This window comes from Lipotes vexillifer, unplaced genomic scaffold, assembly GCF_000442215.2.
Source record: "Lipotes vexillifer unplaced genomic scaffold, Lipotes_vexillifer_v1.1 scaffold319, whole genome shotgun sequence".
Taxonomy (NCBI): Eukaryota; Metazoa; Chordata; class Mammalia; order Artiodactyla; family Lipotidae; genus Lipotes; species Lipotes vexillifer.
Genome location: NW_006784061.1, coordinates 703,333 through 724,703, shown reverse-complemented (window position 1 = coordinate 724,703; position 21,371 = coordinate 703,333). Strand labels below are relative to the sequence as shown.

The 21,371-nt window shown below is 35.0% G+C and overlaps 1 protein-coding gene across 1 annotated transcript in view; it reads left to right on the top strand.

Annotated features, from left to right (window-relative positions):
- LOC103085244 (serine-rich coiled-coil domain-containing protein 2-like) overlaps positions 1–16,606 on the top strand; it is a 60,681-nt gene extending 44,075 nt beyond the window's left edge. Inside the window, exon 6 of the mRNA XM_007456481.1 lies at positions 15,660–16,606. Within this exon, the coding sequence (XP_007456543.1) occupies positions 15,660–16,478 (819 nt within the window). The 3' untranslated portion in view covers positions 16,479–16,606. The remainder of the gene's footprint in view (positions 1–15,659) is intronic.
- The last annotated feature ends 4,765 nt before the right edge of the window (positions 16,607–21,371 follow it).

Here is a 21,371-nt window from a genome sequence, read left to right as displayed (position 1 = left end):
TTTTTACTCCTCTGTTTATGTTTTTACTTTTTATTTTAAATTCTTGTAGATTCATAGGAAGTTGCAAAAATAGATCCCTTATTTCACCCAATATCCCAAAGCAGTTACATTTTATATAGCTGTAGTACAGTGTCAAAACCGAAATTGACTTTAGAGTATGCATAGTTCTGTGCCATTTTATCACTTGTGTAGATTTCTGCAACAACTACCATATTTAAAACACAGAATTATTGCACCACTACAAAGTTCTCTCTACTGTGCTGCCTTTTAATAGTCACAACCACTTCTTCCCTTACCATTCCTAACCCCTGACAACCACTAATGTTTTCCATATCTAAATTTTGTCATTTCAAGAATTTTATATAAATGGTGTTATACAGTGTGTGAGCTTTTGAGATTGGCATTTTTTCACCCAGCATAATACCCTGGAGATCCATCCAAGTAGTTGTATCTATCAGTAATTTGTTCCTTTTTACTGCTGAGTAGTAGACCATAATATGGATGTTCCACAGTTTTTTTAACCACTTGTGTCTATAATAGATAGACATGTTGGTAGTTTCCAGTTTTTGGCTATTAAAGCTGTTATAAATATTTGTGTAGATGTAAATTTTCATTTCTCTAGGATAAATGCCCAGTAGTGCTATTTCTGGGTAATGTTATAACTGTACGTTTAGTTTTCAGAGAAACTGGCAAACTGTCAGAGCGGCTGTGCTATTTTAGATTCTCATCAACATTGTATGAGTGATGCAGTTTCTCTGCATCCTCACTAGCACTTAGTGTTGTCATTATTATTTTTAAAATTTTAGCCATTCTGGTAGGTGTGTAGTTGATATCTCATTGATTTGTTGGTCTTGGGGGAGTAAAGAATGGGTATCATTGTATTTGTTTTTTAAGATTTTTAGGTGCTTGCAGTGTGTGTCCAGGCCTGGCAGATGTTATATCTTCATCTCTAGGAAAACACAATAACTTAATTTAATTCAGTTTGAATCAGTAAACAGAGTCTCCCGTTTGCTGGGGACAGTTAGGCAGAGAATGTGGGACATTTAACATCTTTTAAACTCCTGACAGGTTCTAGGTATTCTTACAGATACTTTCACTTAAATTATTTTAAAGAACTAATGATTTATCATGAGAGACAATTTAATACAGTTGATTGTTTTAGGTGCCGTATAAATAGAGTTATAAAATTAAAGGTTAACAGTGACTCTGGAGTGGGGGTGTGTGAGCCAACTGAATTACAACTAAAAGTGAGACGTTTCTTAGAGATGAACCATTCTATCTTAGTTCATTCAGGCACCTATAACAATACCACAGACTGGCTTATAAACAATAGAAATTTATTTCTTACAGTTCTGGAGGCTGGAAATTCCAAGATCAAGGCACCAGCCTGCTTCCTGGTTTATAGACAGCCGTCTTTTCCCTGTGTCCTCAACATGGTGGAAGGGGTGAGGGGGCTTTCTGGGATTTCTTTCACAGGGCACTAATCCTATTTGTGAGGGCTCCACCCTCATGAGCTAATCACTACCCAAAGGCCCACCTCCAACCATCACACTGGGGCAGTAGGTTTCAACATATGAAACTTGGGGGCGGGGACACAAATGACTTAGTCTGTAGCACATTCCAATCCTGAATCTTACAAATGAAGAGACTGAGACTCAGAGAAGATCAGTGGCTTTCTCAAGGTTATAGGCTCTTAGAAGATCAAAGGAAAAACACAGTTCCCTGATTCCCAGTGGGTACTATTTCCATAAACCCTCAGGGAGACCTTATTTCTTTGTGAAGGAATCTCTGACTGCTGGTTTAGTTTATATACAAAATCCCTATCTGAAAGTTTCTTTACCCAGTGCGGTGAGTAGAAACTGGTCCTGCCTGGTGAAACCCATAGGGAGAAAAGTACATGCCCCTTCTTGGCTGAGGACTTGCTTTGTGTAAAGGTTTTGAACCAAAACATCTCTGAAACAGCAAAATCGAGTTGTATCAGGTAATATCTATGGAGAGCACCTGGGGTCATCACCCTATTAAATATTTCCTAATCTGTTTTCACAAACACCCATGGCTAAATTAGTGGAGAAGTTACAATAATTTCAAAAGACAGGATCTTTATTTACTAGGATACTCTAAAGATCATTAATTTTATTTAGTTTCTTGTAGCTGTTTGTTTCCTTAATCAACATAGAAAATGGATCTTTTTTTGGTTTTTGTTTTGTAGTGAGCAATGTAGGATTATTCTTAAATTTAAATGTGTCTGATTATACTGAACCTGAGGCAAGGAATGTTGATACAAGAGTGGACATAAGTTTTTTATTTGGATCAGTGTTCCCGAAATATCTAAACATCCGTAAAATACATTAGTAATCTTCTAGTACATCATTTCTATATCAGATTAATTGGTGTGAAAAATTATGCGTACTTTATTTTACAAATTGAGCTGGGTGTGATGGTGATTTACAAGATCATTTTTCTTGATGCTATCATGAGTGTTTCTATAGTTTTATGTGTGGATATGTCTCATCAGTGAGAAGGCTAGGAACAGAGAGACATGAGACCCAATCTGGTTCTATTTGTGTGAACAAATTCTCTCTTGAAGACCCAGTTTTACCTGGAATGTGAGGAAATAGAAGTAAATGACATTTCTGTTGTTTTCCAGTTCTGATCATCTGATCAAAATAGGTAAAGCTAAGAAGCCACAAGTTAATAAAATTAAAAAGTTTGCATGTGTAACCTGTGGCCTGTATGTCACATTCTTGATATAGTACTCACTCTTACAACATCCTAAGTCTTTTGAATGCTCTGTTGGTTCTGCTATCTTCAGCTAATGTTCTTTATTTTAGCTGCTAATCCTTTGAAAACCTATGAGTTAAAAAAGAAAAAAAATTTTTATGATAATTTTTTAATGCCTAATTTATTATTGATGCAGTTTCTGTGTGTTTAACACTTAAAGTCTATCTCCCCTTTTAAATGCTTTCATTTTTTGCAAAAAAACTGGAATCTGCTACTTTAAAAAGAGATACATGATGATAAATGTAATTGTATGCCAGAAAAAATATATTATTTCATATGCATTAACTACAAATATTAGAGGAAAATAATTTTTTTCTTAACATATGAAAAATAACTAGTTTTGGATTATGGTGTATTTTTAGTAATTTGGGCTGCCTGTATTTTAAAAAATGAAATCTGTCTTCTCATTAACACTGTTATTTTTTTAAGTATGACTGTGGTTTCTCTATTTTTTGGTTCCCTTTTTTTATTATACCTCCCTACCCCCATCTCTCTCTGCACAGGGTGGGTATTCTGCCCCCTCCTTCTCTCCTTGGCAGGGCTCCTTCCAAGGCATCCCACGGACTGTTCCACCGCACCGCAGACAGAGTGAGTCTGTGTCTCTCACTCCTATCCTGCTCTGGCTTCCCATTCATGGTATTCCCCTTCTGCATGACTATCCCTCCCCAGCACCTCCTCTCCCTCCAGAGTGACCTGCAGGCACACGCTAAACCAGCACTCCCTGGGCTCTCCTCTCATAATTAATACTTCCTTTGACTGCATGTAAATAGACTTTTCTCCTTAGAGCCTTAGGAAAGCTGCCTGAAGTTAATGTCATTCTAATGCCGTTTAAACCTATTGCCAGTGACCCTATACCTACTGACATGCATCTGTCTTTAATAGATTTTCTATTTTCATGACCTTGAGATATATGAATAAAAATTTTTTAAATCTGGTCATGTTAAAAATGTATACACTATCTGCAGTAGTATAATGGACAGATGCATATTGTTTAGGGAGCAGGCTTACTAGACCATTGCACATTTCTTTAAATATTTTCTAATCAAAAGGTGTTGATTGTGTTTCACTGTCATCTAATACAAAAATCTTTTAAATCATTTTTAAGAGTGTTTTTTAATAACTAATATGTCTTTGTAATTTATCAGCTGCTTTACAGTACAGAAGAAATGGCTTTTGAATATGCATGGTTTACTAACATTTCTAATGATTTAGTAATGACTTCAAAAAAAATCTTTGTTTACATTAAATCTGCTTTCCAAAACAGTGTTTATTATTTTGTATTATGTACTTAAGTATATAACTGGTAAGTTGGTTATATTTTATCTTTTTTGAAAAGTCACCCAAAAAAAGCTAATGTTAATGAAAAAGATATAAATGTTATCAGAGTCACTTTTATGCCTTCTCCATGGATCTGCCCTGATTTGTGATTCATATCAATTTTTTCATAAATTATTCTTATCAAAGTCATGTGAAGCATCAAAGGTCCAAAAGGGGGAAATTTTAAGCAGTTAAAATTTTAAAATGTGATTTATTCAAGTAAAACTTTATTTCTTGAATTAGTCAATTATAAAGTATCAACATGAATTTGAGACAAGGTTTGAAGTTTATTTTTTGACCATTATGCCTTTCCTTCCCTTTTGCACTTTTTAAAGAACAATGGAATAGAGTTTGCATAGGCTTTTATATCAAGTTTATTTACTAGCAATTTACTTTGTTGGGTGAAAGCGTTCCTCCCTTTTCCTCCTTTCCCATCTCCTGCCACCTTTGTAAATCCTCCTTTTTACTTCCTTTGCTTCAGTTAGGTTGCTTTCTCCTCTATTTAAAGATGGCTAGCACATAAAGAATTATACTCAATTGCTAGTGAACTAATCTGAATTTCAAAGGGCAATTATAACAAATGATAATGTATTCTTAAGCTGTAGCCAGTATACTGCATGGTTGACAGATTTACCTCAGATTGAGGTAAATTATGCACCTACCTTACCTTTTCTGAAGCCCCTTCATAGACCCTGTTCTTTTTCTCCACTGTTCTTCTCCCCTATTCTCCTTCTCAGCTACATGTAATATGGAATTGGAGTTTAAGGTTAATTATTCAGTATTACAAATAGTTTAGATTTATTTTTAAAACATGTTTCCCAGAAGCACCCATTTCACTAGTTTCTCATTAGTATAGCTTTAGAAATTACTTATCCCTCACCTGAATTGTTGGCTCTCCATTTCCAAATGCTTCTTTCTCCTTTGGGTTCAGAGGTATTTTTTTCATTTCCAACTATGAAGCAGCACCGTCTGTCCTTCAGCACTACTATCAAGAACTGTCTTTCTAGCTTTTCTAGGTCAAACCTGCTTTCTCTGCATCTCCAAGTTAGCAAAAAGAAAGTTTGGTTCGCCAGAGTTTGGATGTGTTGGCCACCTAGGAGAAGGTATATACATTGGAGTCTTTTCCTGGGTAAGTTCTCATGGCTTATGCAGCTAAGAGAACTGGCCTTGAGACTTGATCATTGAGACTTGTAGAACTCTGTGGAAAGTGCTAACTAGAGGACTTATTCACAGCTTTTTTTTTTTTTTTTTTTGGCGGTACATGGGCCTCTCACTGTTGTGGCCTCTCCCATTGCGGAGCACAGGCTCCAGACGCGCAGGCTCAGCGGCCATGGCTCACGGGCCCAGCCGCTCCGTGGCATGTGGGATCTTCCCAGACTGGGGCACGAACCCGTGTCCCCTGCATTGGCAGGCGGACTCTCAACCACTGCGCCACCAGGGAAGCCCTGTTCACAGCTTTTTGACAGCTCTTATTGAGCTTTGAAGGTTCCTTTAAAGGAAATATGTTTAAACTACTACACTGTTTTAAATTTACCCTGAGAACGCCTAAAGGAGTATAACAAAATAATATAAAAGAGTATAAAATAATAATGATTATCATTTTATAATGATAAAATATAGAGAAGGAGAAGGATATGAAATTATGGGAGTAAATCCAGTAGTTTTCCAGAGAGTTTTGGAATAGGTGTCCCCATTTCCTGCACTAAACTGCTATGTATTCAGTGAAACAATATTTGTCTCCACATTTAGTCAGTTTGTGATTTCTAGTACTGATTTTAATTTTGGAGAGGTTAATTCTGTAAGTGATGGTATGTAGTTGAGAGAGTTCTACATTATCGTGTTTCAATAATAAGTTCTTTCTGATGCCCTCTTGAACATCAACTTAAGCGAACTGCCTGTTTTTGTAAATGCAGAAGCCAGGTAAGCTTGGCTATTAGTCTTCAGTAAGGTAGTCTGTTTTTGGTTTTGTTTTTTAAAATGTGTAAGAGTAGTGGACCTAATAAAACAGGTATAAAGAGGTAGCCTATTGTAGATATTGCAGAGAGTGAAATAACTAATGTTTACAGGGACTGTTTAGCTCTGGTAACTCCAGAAAGCTGCAGTGGCCAAGGATGTTCTTGGTGAATTTAAGAATAACTCTAAGAAAAAAGGAAAATCCTGGTTTTTTTTTTTTTTTTTTTTTTTTTTACTTTCTCAGGAAATTTTGACTTACATTCCTTTTCTCAGGTGTATTACTAGTCTCAGCTTGATGATGCTTATTTTCCAGTTTCAAATTAAATTTTCTCTAGGTTAGCAGAAAATATCTACATTTAAACATTCAAAGGTCTTCCTGCTGTCAGTAGGTACTTCAGCTTTTGTCCAACTGACTTAACTGGCATTGCTTTAGTCTTTCTAATTTCCAACTGTGTAAAATTAGGAATGATATATATATATGTGTGTATATATATATATATATATATATATATATATACACACATGTATATATATAAAACCTACCTCACAGTATGAAAATTTAATAAAAATAATTACTTTTGGCAAGTAAAAGGCTTAATGGTAATCTCAAATAACATTTCTTGCCAGAGCATATGCTTTCAGGAATACCTGACTTTTCAAAAAGTATATCTTGGAATAATACCTATTTCTTATCATGCCTAAAGAGACTTAAAATTTGCTGTTTAACACCTTTCTTGAAAGAATTTAGAAATCTTACTTCCTTTAGCTTCCACATACAGTAACTTAAATTGGAAGAAAAAAGTAATTTTTAAGCAACAAAAGTAACAAATACATGTTTATGTCTTAATAGCCATATTAAGCCCAGCAGTTTCTTTTTTAAAAAATTTTATTGAAGTATAGTTGATTTACAATGTTGTATTTAGTTTCTGCTGTACAGCAAAGTGACTGAGTTATACATATATATATTCTTTTCCATATTTTCTTTTATTATGGTTTATCACAGGATATCGAATATAGTTCCCTGTGCTATACAGTAGCACCTTGTTGTTTATCCATCCTATATATAATAGTTTGCATTGGTAATCCCAAACTCCCAATCCAGCCCGCAGTTTCTTGATGTAGTGCTGCCTGATTTCTAAATTTATATTATAATAATCACTAATTGTATTCACCAGAATTATATTAAGAATGGCAATTATATTGTCATATTTTCCTCCTCCTCTTACAACCTTCAGGGGTTGTTTCACAAACCTTTTTTGACAAATGCATTTTACATCATAACCCAGTATATATTTACTGAATGAAACTATATATTTACAACCCAAGACACACGTGTGTGTATATTTAATATTCAGATTAAAGATTCATGAAACACTACTTTCTCTTAGGACATATGATACTCTCATATTTTTTTTCCAATTTTTTGTTTTGCTTTTTTTCACATAGTAATTATATGAGCATTTTTTATATAGTAAATATTTCTTGAAAACATTTTAATGGCTACATGATAATACATTATCATGTGACTATGATATCATTTATTTAATGTTTTCCTGTTGTTTGACATTGATGTTGTTTCTATTTTCCCCCATTAAACAGAGATACTATTGTAGTGCAATTTATTCTTGTGTTTAGATCAATGTCAGCACTAGAAGGATGGTTCTTAAAGGGTGTGTACTTTTTAGAGATGCTTGATGTGTATTGTTGAACTGTCAAACATGTTCATAAGGTATACATTAACGTGGCTCAATCCGATTGGCTTCACCATGTGACTGTAATCAATTGTACATGTAAAGAGAGCATCAGTCAGTGCTTTAATGAGAATTTAGCTCTGAGAGTGACTTTTCATAAAAATAAAATATTTTTGATGAAGTCGAAAAGAGTAACTCAGTAAAAGCTGAACAATTGGATTTTACAGTAAGTTATTTTTTTTTAAAGTGTGGTTGATATAGAATATGGCACTGTGTCCATATTTGCAGTTAATTCAAATGCAGATTAGTCATTGGTTAATTGACTAGAAATGTGCATCAAACTCATGGTCCAGGAGGCCGTCCCATAAACGTAGGCATGGGTTAGTTTCTTTCTCAACACCTTGCAATTATGAGAAACAAAGCAATTGCTGTTATCTGTATAAGCCTTTTATAGCCTGCTCTGCAGATTGTGGGATTGTCTTGTTAGCTGTATTTGTTGCCATATCGTAGTGCCTGCAGTATCCTACTCTGGATAAATATACCATGCCTATTGGTCACAGCAGTGGAATTGTATTATTATGATGTTATTTAGTTTAGTTTTTTTTTTTTCCCTGAACTGTTCTCCATCCCAGGGGTAGATGCTGATGGGTTCTTTGTCTTAGAGATATAGACTCATGAAAATTAAGCATCTCACACTAATTATGCCTGTGTAGTAAATACTTACTTAAGTCACTATTATTCACGTCCATAGTTTTTATATTTTTAATTAATTTGTATTGGAGTATAGTTGCTTTACAGTGTTGTGTTGATAGTTTTTAAAAGTAGTTAACTGATCAACTTAGAAAAGTCATTGAACTCCTTGTTTCAGAAATAGCTTATTTATAATTTATATTTATCAGTCAGATATCTTCCCTAAGTTCTCTGAGATCTAGCGGCACTATTCTGAGATCTAGGGAATGAGAGTATTCCTGGTCCTCAGGAATCCTTGGAAGCTTTGATTGGGTTCATGTGAATTATAGACCAAAATTCTTTGAATCTAGTTATACTAGGGATCCAGTTCTGTCTTCCATCTCTATAGTGATGTGGGGAGCCTTGCTTATAATGTAGAACATTATATTTAAGACATACATGAAAATCAGATTATTCTTTTATTGGTCTTTAATGCAGCAGCAGTTAAAAGTAAACTAACATTCAGTTGTATTTATAATATGCAAGACTAAAATTATTAAAAATAATTTCTACTTCCTTTATAAGGGATTACATGCAGCTAAACCTTTTTAGATCTTTGGAGTATGAATATTAATTGTGTCAAAATTCTTTTCAGTATTTTATTTGGTAACATTCTTCAAGTGATTCCTTTTAAGGGTAAGAAGATTATATACACTGTTCTGTAGATATGAATATTTGTATTAACTTGCAAACCACTTCAGCAAGAAAGTATAAATCTATTAAGAATATGTTTTCATTTTATAGAAATATATTAAAATAATAAGTCCTAGAAAAATACAACAAAAGAAAATCAAATACCGTTGGCTGCTACCCAGTCATGGCAATTCCTTGGTGTTGTATGTGGTCTCTGACACCACTGTCCTGTCTTTTTCTTGTCTCTGCTCTCCCATTATGCCATTGGCAAGGAGTTGAGAAGTTAGTCCATTACTTCTCTGACAAAGCGTGGTACAGTACAATTTCAGATTTTTTCCTACCACCTTCTTCATTGTAACTTCCCCCCCCACAGTTTGCATGATGCATGTCAGAGCCTGCATGAAATTACAGGCATGTTACAAATGGCTCCATTACCATCTTCCTTTTAACCTTTGAAATGTATTTAATAATGATAATAAACTTGTATGTATCAAGAAAATAATATTAGGTCATTCCTGTGTCTGTTATGCAATAGCATTTTTATGAACATTTTAGAACATTTTCTGTTTTCTACCTTACGCACTTTGACATATTTTTACTCCATCAGGACTTGATATTTCTAGCTGCTGTCTTACTATTGGTGACTTTAGAACAAGAATGTTTACAGAAACTTCCTTTGTATGTTTACAGATATGACTTTTTTCTGATGTTAATGCTAGAAATCTTTGAAGTGCTATGAAATGGTGAAGGTGAAGAGTTTTTGTGATGAGTGCTAATTTGCATTTCCTTGTGTTCAGTATATTTCCTCCAGTGGGTCTCTTGGAACCATTTTTCCCTGGAAATACTGCTTCACCATGTGGCTTGAATTTGGTGTCTGAGAATTATCCTCTGTAGGACAGATCAGCTAAGAAGGAAATAGGACATTATCTAGGAAAGTTAATACCTGAATGTTGGTATTGAATCTGTCTTTTTGGGTTTTTAAAACAATCATCTGGCTATATTGCATATTCTGAAAGTCTGTGAACTCATTGGACTTAACCCAAATATCAAAGAATAATAAAATTGTAGTGCTGCATTTTAAATTCTCTGTCAGTTCAAATTCTGGCTTTGCCATTTACTAAAGTCTGTGAATTTGGAGATTCTACTTAATTTCACTTAACCTCAGTTTACTCATTTACAAAAAGAAGATAGTACCTTCCACCTAGGGTCTTGTGATAATTAGAGATTATGCATGTGAGCGTAGAGTTTGGTTGTCTACCATTGGAAAGAAGGGAAACCCTTCTTTTACAGTCTAGAGTATAATATTTCTCAAGTATTTGTAATGTGTCAGGCATAATACTAAACACTTTATATGCATGTTATCATTTGCGATTTACAACAATTCAGTGAGGTGTAGGTACTATTATCCTCATTTAACAAGTTACAAAATTCCATCTCAGAGTAGTAAGATAATTTACCCAATATCTCACTGATAGAGATAGAGCCAGAACTCAAACCCAGATCAGTCTGACTTCCAAAGCTCAGTGATTCAATACTTTGTTGTACTAGCTCCTTCATGTAGCCACATGTAAATTTTCTCTAAACGTTAAAGTGCCTTGCATGTCCTAGCTCTGGTTTATCTCCAGGAGGACACTTGAGGAATCTTGACTTCTGTGTCATATCAGATATGCCTCCTGTGGATTTAAAACATTTAGATATGACTGACATTATTGAGATATGTATTTGGAGCCTAGAAACCTTGCAACTATAGCAACTAGTTTATTATAATACTATTATAGAAGTTGCTTCCCCGCCCCCCCAAGATGTAGTTACAAAAGGACAATGGCTTGAATTAATCATTTTCACACCTTTTCATAATCGTGAGTGACATTTACTGAGCAATTTTGATGTGCTCTGGGAGGTTCTGTCCTAAGTGTCCTCATTTTTAATTATTAGAATTAGAAATGGAAAATAGTTGAATGCTTGTTAAGACAGTTTCCCTAACATATTTCATCCAGAAATGTCGAGTCTCCAACTAAAAAACATCTCTGGCCTAGCTGGTGGATCATTATAGGAGATGCAGGTCATATGGGAGGTGCTGTGTTCAAGCTAACATGTAATGAATCCTTCATGCTATGCTTCTAAACATGAATCATTAAGCTGACCCCAAACTTATTTAGAGAAAACATTTTTTTAATTATAAAATTTCTTTTCCATCAGTTTTGAGACTCGTTTAAATTAGTGCTGCATCATTGACCTAATAGGGGAGTATCGTTTTGCTAGTCTATTACCAAAGAAGCCATGCTGGAGTATACCACTTACCAATATTCATTTATTTATTTATTATCTAGTAAATACATATTTAATCCCTGCTATGTGCCAAATACTGAGGATACCAACTACAACAACAAAAAATTAATAAAGCGTGGTATGTGCCTTAAGAAGCGCATAGTCTCTGGTTATCTTTGTAAGCAGCACAGAATAGACATTTAAGGTTATCATTGAAGATGCCTATCAATCCCTTGCATAATTACCCAGTAGTGCCTACTGCTGGCACTCTTGACCTTAACATCTGTAGCCCTTGCATCTGAGAATTCTCAGAATAGTGTGCTGAAGTATATGTATTTAACTACTAAAGTAAGACTTGAAGTTGCTGAGTCCAGTTAGAAGCCCTGAGTTCTTTGAGTCTAGGAATGGATCCACATTTTTAAGCTTTAGTAACCAACCTTTCGAAAAGTTGCAAGGATGGAGTACTAAAGCTCTACGAATTTGTGACTGCAGAGAGTTTCCAGAGGTCCCTGCAGTAGTGGGGGAATTCCTTTTGCCCTCTGAGTCTTGTGGGCGGCTGAAGCTATGTAATGAATGGGCTGGTGGGCAACTTCCCCAGAGGTCTTTTTTTGATACAGGGCAATACCTCGTCTTTCATCTTCGAAGCCGGAAACCTGAACTCATCTTAAGTTTCTCTATCTCCTTCAAAACTCTTTCAATCATTTCCAGTTTTTTTTCCTATATCCTAATTTTAAACCCTTATAATTTATCACTTGGGCTGTTAGCAATGGTGTACTACCTGGGTGTTATATGCTTAACAGTCTCATCCCCTACTGTTACATTCCTCACTGATCCCACCAGAGTGACATTCTAAAATACACATTGGGTCTTACAATTCCTCTGCTTAAAATTCATCAGTGTCTCCCATCATCTACTGTACAGAGTCAGAACTATTTGGCCTGGTGCGAGTTCCTTTATGAGTTGGCCCTTGCCTACACTTTCCTACCAACATTGTGCTTGCCAATTCAGTCTAACAATTTGAAGTTACTAGAACATAATTATGTTCTTTTTCTTTTTGGCCTTTGTGTTTTGCATGTACTGGCCCTTTACCCTGTATGTTCTTCCCTTCTTGTCTTCTTGGCAAACTCCTACTCATCTTAAAACTCAGTTCAGATGTTTGCAATTCTTGGATGCCTTCTGTGACCTCTCTAATCAGGCATATATTTTCTTCTTGCTTCTACATTTTGTTATGCTTGAGACATGGTCTCATCATTTGTCTACCTGACTCTTTCTTATGAGGCCTCTCAACCACAGGAACAGCATTGTGTTCAGGTTCATATTTTCCTGCACCTACTACAGTGCATGATATATCAGACATTTTTTAAATGAATGAATGGTTTTGATATTCCTTCCTATTGATCTTATTATCCCTGATTACATGGGATGTTTCTTTTTATATTTAAAATTCATTCTGAAAACACCTGTGGTAATGCAGTAGTAAACGTGGGCAAGATGAATTGTTAATATACAGCTGAGTGTTTAGAATTTGGGGAATTGTACTGCAAGCAGCAAGCTGTCCGAACACATCTTTGCTTTTGCTTGCTAGATGTTAAGAGGCAACTTGTTGTTCTACTTGTCAACAGGTAATTAATGACAACCCAGTCTTTAGTGGGTAACCAGTTTTACACAGTCTTCCACAAATCAGGAGTAAGCCTTTCCTTGGTCCTCACTATAGTCATTTCTTGATCTTCTTCTAGAGACAGAAGATCAAGTAGCAGAATTGGTTTACAAACTAGTTTTCAAATAAATAGTAAAACAAGACATTTATTTTGGGATAGGGAAATTAAATTTTTATTTAAAATAAACTTTTAATAAAAATATAAAATCTATATTATTCTGCATTTAGAAACCACTGATTAATGTAATTAAATGATAGTATGGACACTTTTTGTATAATTGGTCAGTCTAACTCCTCTCAGTTAAAAGACTCAAAATTTTATTATTTTTTAAAAACCTGATTATTTTCTAGTTCTTTAATATTTGTTATTGAGCTTTATTGCCTTTAATGCAAGCAGAACATCTTTCTGACATGACACTCTGCTGTATTTCCATTTAGTTCTCTGGTAAGCAGTGGTCATTTGGGTAATATAAGTAATCAGAACAATGCACATGGATAATTTATCTACAGTTCATAGTGCCCCTTTTCTGGGGGCTTGATTATCTTAATAATCAGTTTAATCTTACTTAGAAAATTATACCTGTATGCTTTGAGCTGGTAGTGCATATTTATACCGTTTTTTTCCTTATGGGCAATAGACATATTACAATAAAATCATTTTCTTTTAGATTGTCACTGATATTTTCAAAGGTCTTAAATTGTTTTAAGATTTTTAACTCGAGACTAGACTATCTTATTGTTTTTAAAGGTGAAAAGAGGTAAAAAAGGGAAAACAGATCCCCATTCAATTAACAGTTTAATGTTGCACTTTTCTCCTCCTTGGTTGCTTTTTTTTTTTTTCCCTTAGGTAGATTTTGGTTTGCTTAATAGGGCCCTGCTTTATATTTTTACTGATCTTTCCAAAGAATATATCACTTTGGCATGGCCAGTTTTTTCTAGGGAATCCCAAGGAGAGTCTTGAATAAATTCCTTGATGATTTTAGTACCTCTAAATCATCTCTATGGTGATATATTGTGAAAATGCCCAGTGACTTTAACTAGGACATTTATCTTGAAGCAAAAACTGAGATGACTTATTTATTTTAAATATTTTAAGATAAAAGTTTAATGTAACATATTCTGCATGGATTAATTTTGAGTAGTCATTTTCTTGATGTTTATTATTATTATAAATAGCAAGTCAACCCCATGCCATCACGACCAACCATCCCTCCATGAGTTGGTGACCTTTGTTCTCAGTCACTTGTAACCCCTCCATAATCTAATCCCTGATTTCTAACTCTGGTAGCCATCGTCCAGTGCTGGTCAAGGAGGTGAAAAAAGGAGCAAAATACAAATGATGCAACATAAATAGATTCACCCTTTCTTTTGGGGAAATTAGAGATACTGTGTAGATTTGTTTGTGGATTAGCATAGTAAAAAAATTATTAGTAAAATATGATCTTTTTAAAGCATTCATGTTTCAAAGCCCTTTGCCAAATTTTTTGACATTTTCAGCCCACATTATTTAATAGGACGTATATATGAGTGTGTGTGTGTGTGTGTGTGTGTGTGTGTGTGTTTAAACATTTAGAGCAACTATTCCTGTATCATGATATGACCAATAGGCTCTGCCCCATAAACTCTTAACTGTTTGGGCCATTGAAAGATAACTTTTAAGATTCATATTTCTTTACTGAATGCCCCAAAGTAATGGAAGTTGTATGTTTCCTCTGATTTGTATAGAATATAATCACACAGTAAGCTCCAGAGAAGTGTGTGCAAGGCATGTGAGCCTTAAGAACTTTACTTTTGTAGGCTTCTGAGCTTTAGCTCAAGTTACAGGCAACTTGAAATCTGTTTTAATCTCAGACATCATTCAAAAGGCTGGTTAGTTTTAGTTTTATTAATGGACATTTGCTCTTGGTGAAGGTAAATCTGCTTTTCACATATCAGCCATAAGAGAACCTTGGTTGATCCCTCAAATGGCAGTGAGACAGAACAAATAAGCTGTGAAAACATTTTATCCTGAAACTTTTCAGTAAGGATATTAAAGGTAGGTTAACATTAGCTAAACATGTTGACCTATTTTTTTTAAGTAATTAGAATTTCACATCAACTGAGAATATAATCTTCATTCTAAATGGTTTATCTGCTGGTAATTTTAATTCTCTATAGAGATACAGCACCTGACACTTTGAAGTTAATGCTTCCTCTGATGAAGTGTATTGAAGTGGTATAGAGCTTTCCTTAAAAAATAAGCCTTTAAAATGGGTAATATTCTGAAGGTCATAGTTGCTATCATTCTGTCAAGCTGTCTTATATATAAAGTTTTAAATAATTAATGAATCAATTAAGGTAGGAATCATTTTTTACAGTAAATCAGTACTTTAATATTTTTCTTTTCTCCTGTTTGATTTTGGATCTTGTTTAGTGTTTACTGCCTGTACCATTTTTTGTTTGCATCATCACTCTTGTATGTATCTCATGAATTACTTGAATATTACAATTTATTTTTTAATTAAAAATCCCCCACATGCTTCTCATATTAAAACATAATAAGTACCAACACAGCCTAATTGGAACTTATATTTATTCTGGGTGTTATTTCTAAAATGAATTGTTGCTAATATTGTTTTTAATTCTAATAGCCTCAAGTACTACAGCCTTCCAGCAGCCTTCCCAGACCCACAGACCACGCCCAGGGAAAACTAGCAAAGCCACAACATACCGAGGCCCACAGTGAGTGCATAATCCAGGGCATACATCAGGCTGTTGCACCTCTGGATGAAAGCTTTACACACGGCTTGCAACAAGAAAGCAGCAGTGGTCTGGAAGACCGGCCTTTTTCATCAAGCCCACAATTCACTAAGGATGTGGTGAAGAGTACACCTTCTGAAGCAGACTTGAACATGACCATGAATGCTCAAGAGCCTTATCATTTGGCAAATAATCAAATTAGTGACATGCAATTTGTAACCACTTCTCTTCAGACACTTCCCCAGTCAAGTATAGTAGACCAGGCTAAGAGAGTTGGAAGAAATCAGTCTTCACCAGAGGGCTACACATCTCAGCCCAAGTCCTTGAAGCTTTTTAAGCCATCCATCTTGAATTCTGTGGTACCTCCTCCAGTTCCTGAAACATGTCCAAGTGGGAATCCCACTTGTAAGAAGTCACCAATAATCACACCATGTAATTCTGCAAAACTCCAGCCAACATCTAGTCAAACACATCTTGCAAATAATCCAAATCCAAAAGCATCTAAGCTCCGCCCCCCTGCTGGCTCTTTCAAACAAAAACAAATAAGCAGCCCCCGACTAGAGCCTCAAAACTTCCAGGCCAAGACAAGCATTCCAAGGCCACTAACAAGAAGAAAAGAAATCATGCAGAATCCTAATGACAATTTGAATTCTGGGGATTGTTTGGCCTCTAATCAATATTCTCGTCTTCCTAAACCAAAGATACATTAAGCATAGCCACCGCCTGCCAATTTGTTTTTTTAAAAAACAGTCTGTAATAGCTTTATGTGCAGTTTGCTACTGTGATGGAGGTTCCATTGAAAGCTTGCAAATCTAAAAATTAAAATGTGGAAGCTTCTACTAGTTTGGCTCTTCCATTTTATATCCTGGTTGAAGTACATAGTATTTGAGCATATTTGTCTCAGGTAAACACAAAAGTTTGCTTACCCATTCAGAGGTCTACAGAAGGCTCTAATCATGTTATCCATCCCTCTGCACATTAGAAACTTCATAATATTCCACTTAGCAAGCAACAAATGTGCTTTGCTGATTGAGTCCTTTTAAGGTCTGTATTAATTGTGGTTGTCACAGCCTCACCCTTTTTCACTCATCCCTCCTGTGAATATGGTTACTATTTTAACTAAAGATTTGATGATAATGGAAGATGGTAGTCTGTACGTAGAGTTCTGGCCAGTGATTTGTATATTTAAAAGGTCTATGCAAAAGCTCTGTGATGAATACAGGAGATCAGGCTTTTATTGGGAAGTTTATGTAAGTTTTATTTTTCTTTACTATAGTCTCAATATTTATTTACCAGACAAATTCCCCTGGCTAAAAATGTTTCATATTATATATATAAACCAATTATATGTTACTTTAACATCTTGTTTTACACACACACACACACACACACACACACACACACACACACACACCCCATTTGTATTTGTTTTTGTTACTGAATAAATTTTGGAAAGCTCGAGTGAGGATACATCTTGAAACCTGACGTAAAGATGTATTCATTTGTAACATATGTTGGTGCTAGAGTTTTGCTGGTAATTCCATTTTGAACCCTATCGACTTATGGATCCATGATAGCTGTTTTGAGGTTCCACATTATATATTTTAAATTAAGTCTTTATTGTAATGTTTATATTTATTGACTTTCTGCTAATATCCGAAGACTGGAATAATGGACTTGAAATGTTTGCACAGAACTTTGATGGGATATAAATATCCCATATATAGGGATTTAAAACTATTTTCTATAGCAAAGCAAGTTAAAGTATTTTGAGTATAATTATAAATTTAAGTAAGACTATCTTGAGAAAACCGGAATTCATAATAGCTGTGTTTTTTTGAGTTTTCCAGGTTTCCCTTTTATTTTGGTGTATGTTTGAATGACAATTTCTTGAAAGTAGATTTGGGAAGAAAAATAAAATTGGAAAGGGGAAATTATGTTTTATTAAAAGGTATTAAAAGATATTTCAATGGCAATATGTTTATTTATTTTAATATGCTAAGAAGGTAGCTGTGGAACTGCCAAGGGACCATATGCATTAACCTAATTATGCTGCAGGCCGCTTGTCAGGTGGTTCAGTAAATTTGCCCTCCTGTTCTCCCAAATCATGGCATCTCTAGGCTGTTCAACTGTTGCTGCTTTTGTTAGAATTAATGTCTTTCGCACAGATAGTATTTACAACGTCAATTTTTGTTGTGATCAGCTGACCAAAAATTTATCAAAAGGGTTTATGGCCAAAAAAATCAGTCACTCAAATTCCTAGGGATCCCTTTAAAAAAATGTACATCGCCCCATTTTAGAGGAACAACACAGCAAGTACTCTAGCGGAAATTTGAAAAGAGGTGTTTACTACCATTTGATGCAGCCTTCCCTTACCTATAAGGAACCATTCGAATGAATTTGCTATTCACCAGATATCAGCCATTCTTGGATTTGGTAAGAGGTGAGCAACACAAATCTAGTATCATACTCTCATCTGACAGCACTTCTGCCAGAGAAGCACTAAAGTTGAGAAAGTTTTTCACATAGTCCAGATACTGTTACTATGCTAAGCGATCAGACATATCAGGAAGGCTCTTTTTTCTTCATAGGAACAAGCAGTAATAGCTGAAGCTGTAAGTGGGTACATGTGGATTTATTTTGAAGGAGAAAGAAAACTGATCTCAGATATTGCAAATGGGGTGTTTCCCTAAAGTAAAACATACTGATTAGTAGGTCTTGGTTTATTTAGAAATTATATAAACTCTTGTGAAACATTGTTAACAAGTAGGCCTTTATCTTTAGGGGAAAATTTTTAAATTTTTACTTTGTTTTTAACCCCCTACTGTGAGGGAAATGTCTTTATTAAAAATGTTGACTCCTGCAATATGTTTATTCTAATCCTTTTCCTGCTCTGTTTTTTATCCCTGATGAATTTGCAGAAATATTAATCCATCAATTCAATTTCTCTGTACCTTTGTTGAGCCTTAGTCTTGGCAGAAGGCTCATTAATATAATTATGAAGCATACTATTACATTTAAGAGAAAAAATCTAGGATGCTTGCATGAAACAACAAAGTATTTGCCTGCAGTTTTCTTTAAAAACTGCAAGAATATTATGCTAGTCTGCTCCTTAGTAAATGTTAAGTCAGAAATGAGGTGAGGCTGTAGCTCACCTGAATAATCAGAGCTCACTCAGATTTGGCTCGATCTCTCTTTAGTGCTTCTGTAAGTCAACTCTGTGCCAAATCCTCCTGCACAGGAACTCAGATCACTCTTTTCCTTGGTTCTTGTGGTTTCGGTGAAGATGGTGGCAGTGTATGAATTCTAAATCCCGAGGAAGAAGTCTTATGGGCATTGGTTGTTTCACATTGGTGAAAGAGGAAATAGAGTATGTAGAATTATACATTTGGCTGTTAATGGGATGCATATAAAATTCCTTAAAGACAGCTTGGCTAAGGAGTTAATCAGTACAGGTGCAGATGATTTTAAGGCATTAAAGGATTGTATAGTAATATCATTTAGAATGTTTCTAATAACTGAGACCCTCTAGCATTTTTCTTTTGGAGTCTCATTTTAATTTGTGCAATATTTTCAGGCATATAGACTACTGTTCATCATATTTATATAGATATTAGGGAACTTTACTAAGTATTTTAACAAGTAAAAATCTGAATATGAAAGAAAATATCAGATTTGCACTTTAAATGAGCTTAATTGCTTGGAGTTGTGCCTGAAATATCGAAATGCCTCCTTTTGGGTGTGGCTTTCTTTGTTGAAATGAATTTCTCTCTAATTGTTGCTGTTCGAAGTACAGCCTTTCACAGTTGTATTCTAAGCATGTCACTTTTTCCATTAAAGCACTAAGTTATTTGAATGTTTCATTGTCCCCTTAAGTATTTTACTCAGATGCATCAGAGAGAACATGGTCCCCCTAGAGCTGTCACTTCTAAATCTTCCTGTAGCATGGATGGTGTAACAGACACAGAGATGCACTCTTCATTTCTGAGCAGAGTTGTCATGATGGTTTCCTGGCCTCTAGGGCACTGAGGATGCAATTTGGAATCATCAAATAGGCTTGCAGTGAAGAGCAGTAAGACTGCAGCGTAGTTTCAGTTTACTGTCAATCTTACATAATAGTTTTCGTGTTTATGAATTAGTTGGGGTGGTTATGTTTGCATGCTTATGCACACATTTGAACATTAATTATAGCTGTAATACAGATACCTGATGTTTTTCCTTGGGGATGATGGCCTTGCTGTTTTTCTTAATTCTGATGCCTGAATTATATTTTAAAATTTTCTTTCCACACCTCCCTTCAATTTTTCTGCTGCAGCAATTTGAAAGAGTATGTTTGGGTAAATGATTATAATGGTGAGCACCAATCTACAACTATGCTGTTAAAGATACATCATATGTTTTAACTTTGTTGGTGGGAAGCTACCCACTTTCTCCTTGGTAAAGCATTGCCGTAACAAAATAATACTGACCCTAAGAATTTAAAATCTCTTAAGTCACTGCTGACTAAAACCAGGAACACCACGATCTTTAATGTCTGCAGTATTGTTTTTCCCACCGATTTAAAAAACCAGTTCAGAGTAAATACTGTATATTAGAATTTGCTTGTAAAATGAATTATAAAAACTGGATGTAAAGTCTCTTTCCTGAAAATGTTGACATAGTAAATAAAAATAAAGTTCATAATTATAAAAGTTTCCTTGTCCTTCTCAACATTGACGTCCACAATGTACTTTCTCTCATACCTTTTTTTCCACAAAGATCTAAAATATTCATTTCGTTGATTTTTTTTCAAACTCTGTGTAATTTCACACACTCCTTTCAGCATACACACCACACTTCCAGCCCTGATTGAGTAAAAGGAATAGGGAATTTATTTCATTTTCCAGTTTAGCTATATGTGATAGACTTTATATAATAGGATATTTGAAGTTGCTTCAGTGATATATCACATTATTACCGAAAATGGTTCCATAAATGCCAGAAAAAGAGTGAATGAAATTTTATTAGTAATAAATGTGATAATGGCATTTACCATGTCTTAAGACACCTATATCAGTTTTAAGGCCCTCTGAGTTGTTAGCAAGTATTCTCTTAGATTAACTCAAAATTGTCCCTTTTTAGTCTTTCATCAAGTGCAGTCATTTGTTTCTCATTATGTTTTTTCCCCACATTTTCCATTCTGAAAATCTTCTTCCCCAACAGAGAAAACAAGTAGAAGTTCTAACTTCTTGTGATGATCGAGTTTAAGTAATTTTGCTGGGTATCTTACGTATGCCATCACTGTACTGGCTGCTGGGTGGGCAGAGAGGAAGGCTGCATGGTCTCTGCCTCCTGGAGCTGAAGAACCCAAAGGTGGTTTTTAATACCCTCTCATCCAGTTCATCATCATGTTGGGAGCATAACAGTAAAACTCCTCTCCACTCCTTTCATTTCATTTTGGGCTTTAATTCCCTTGCACTATTCTCATCTTTGCTTCTGTGTTACCTTTCTTGGTTACAGTTCTTTATTTCCCTTTGAAAACCTGGCCTTTTATAATAACCTGATTTTATTCAAGAACTCCTTTCTTAGCTGTACTGGATAGTCTTAAGTATTCTGCATTCTCT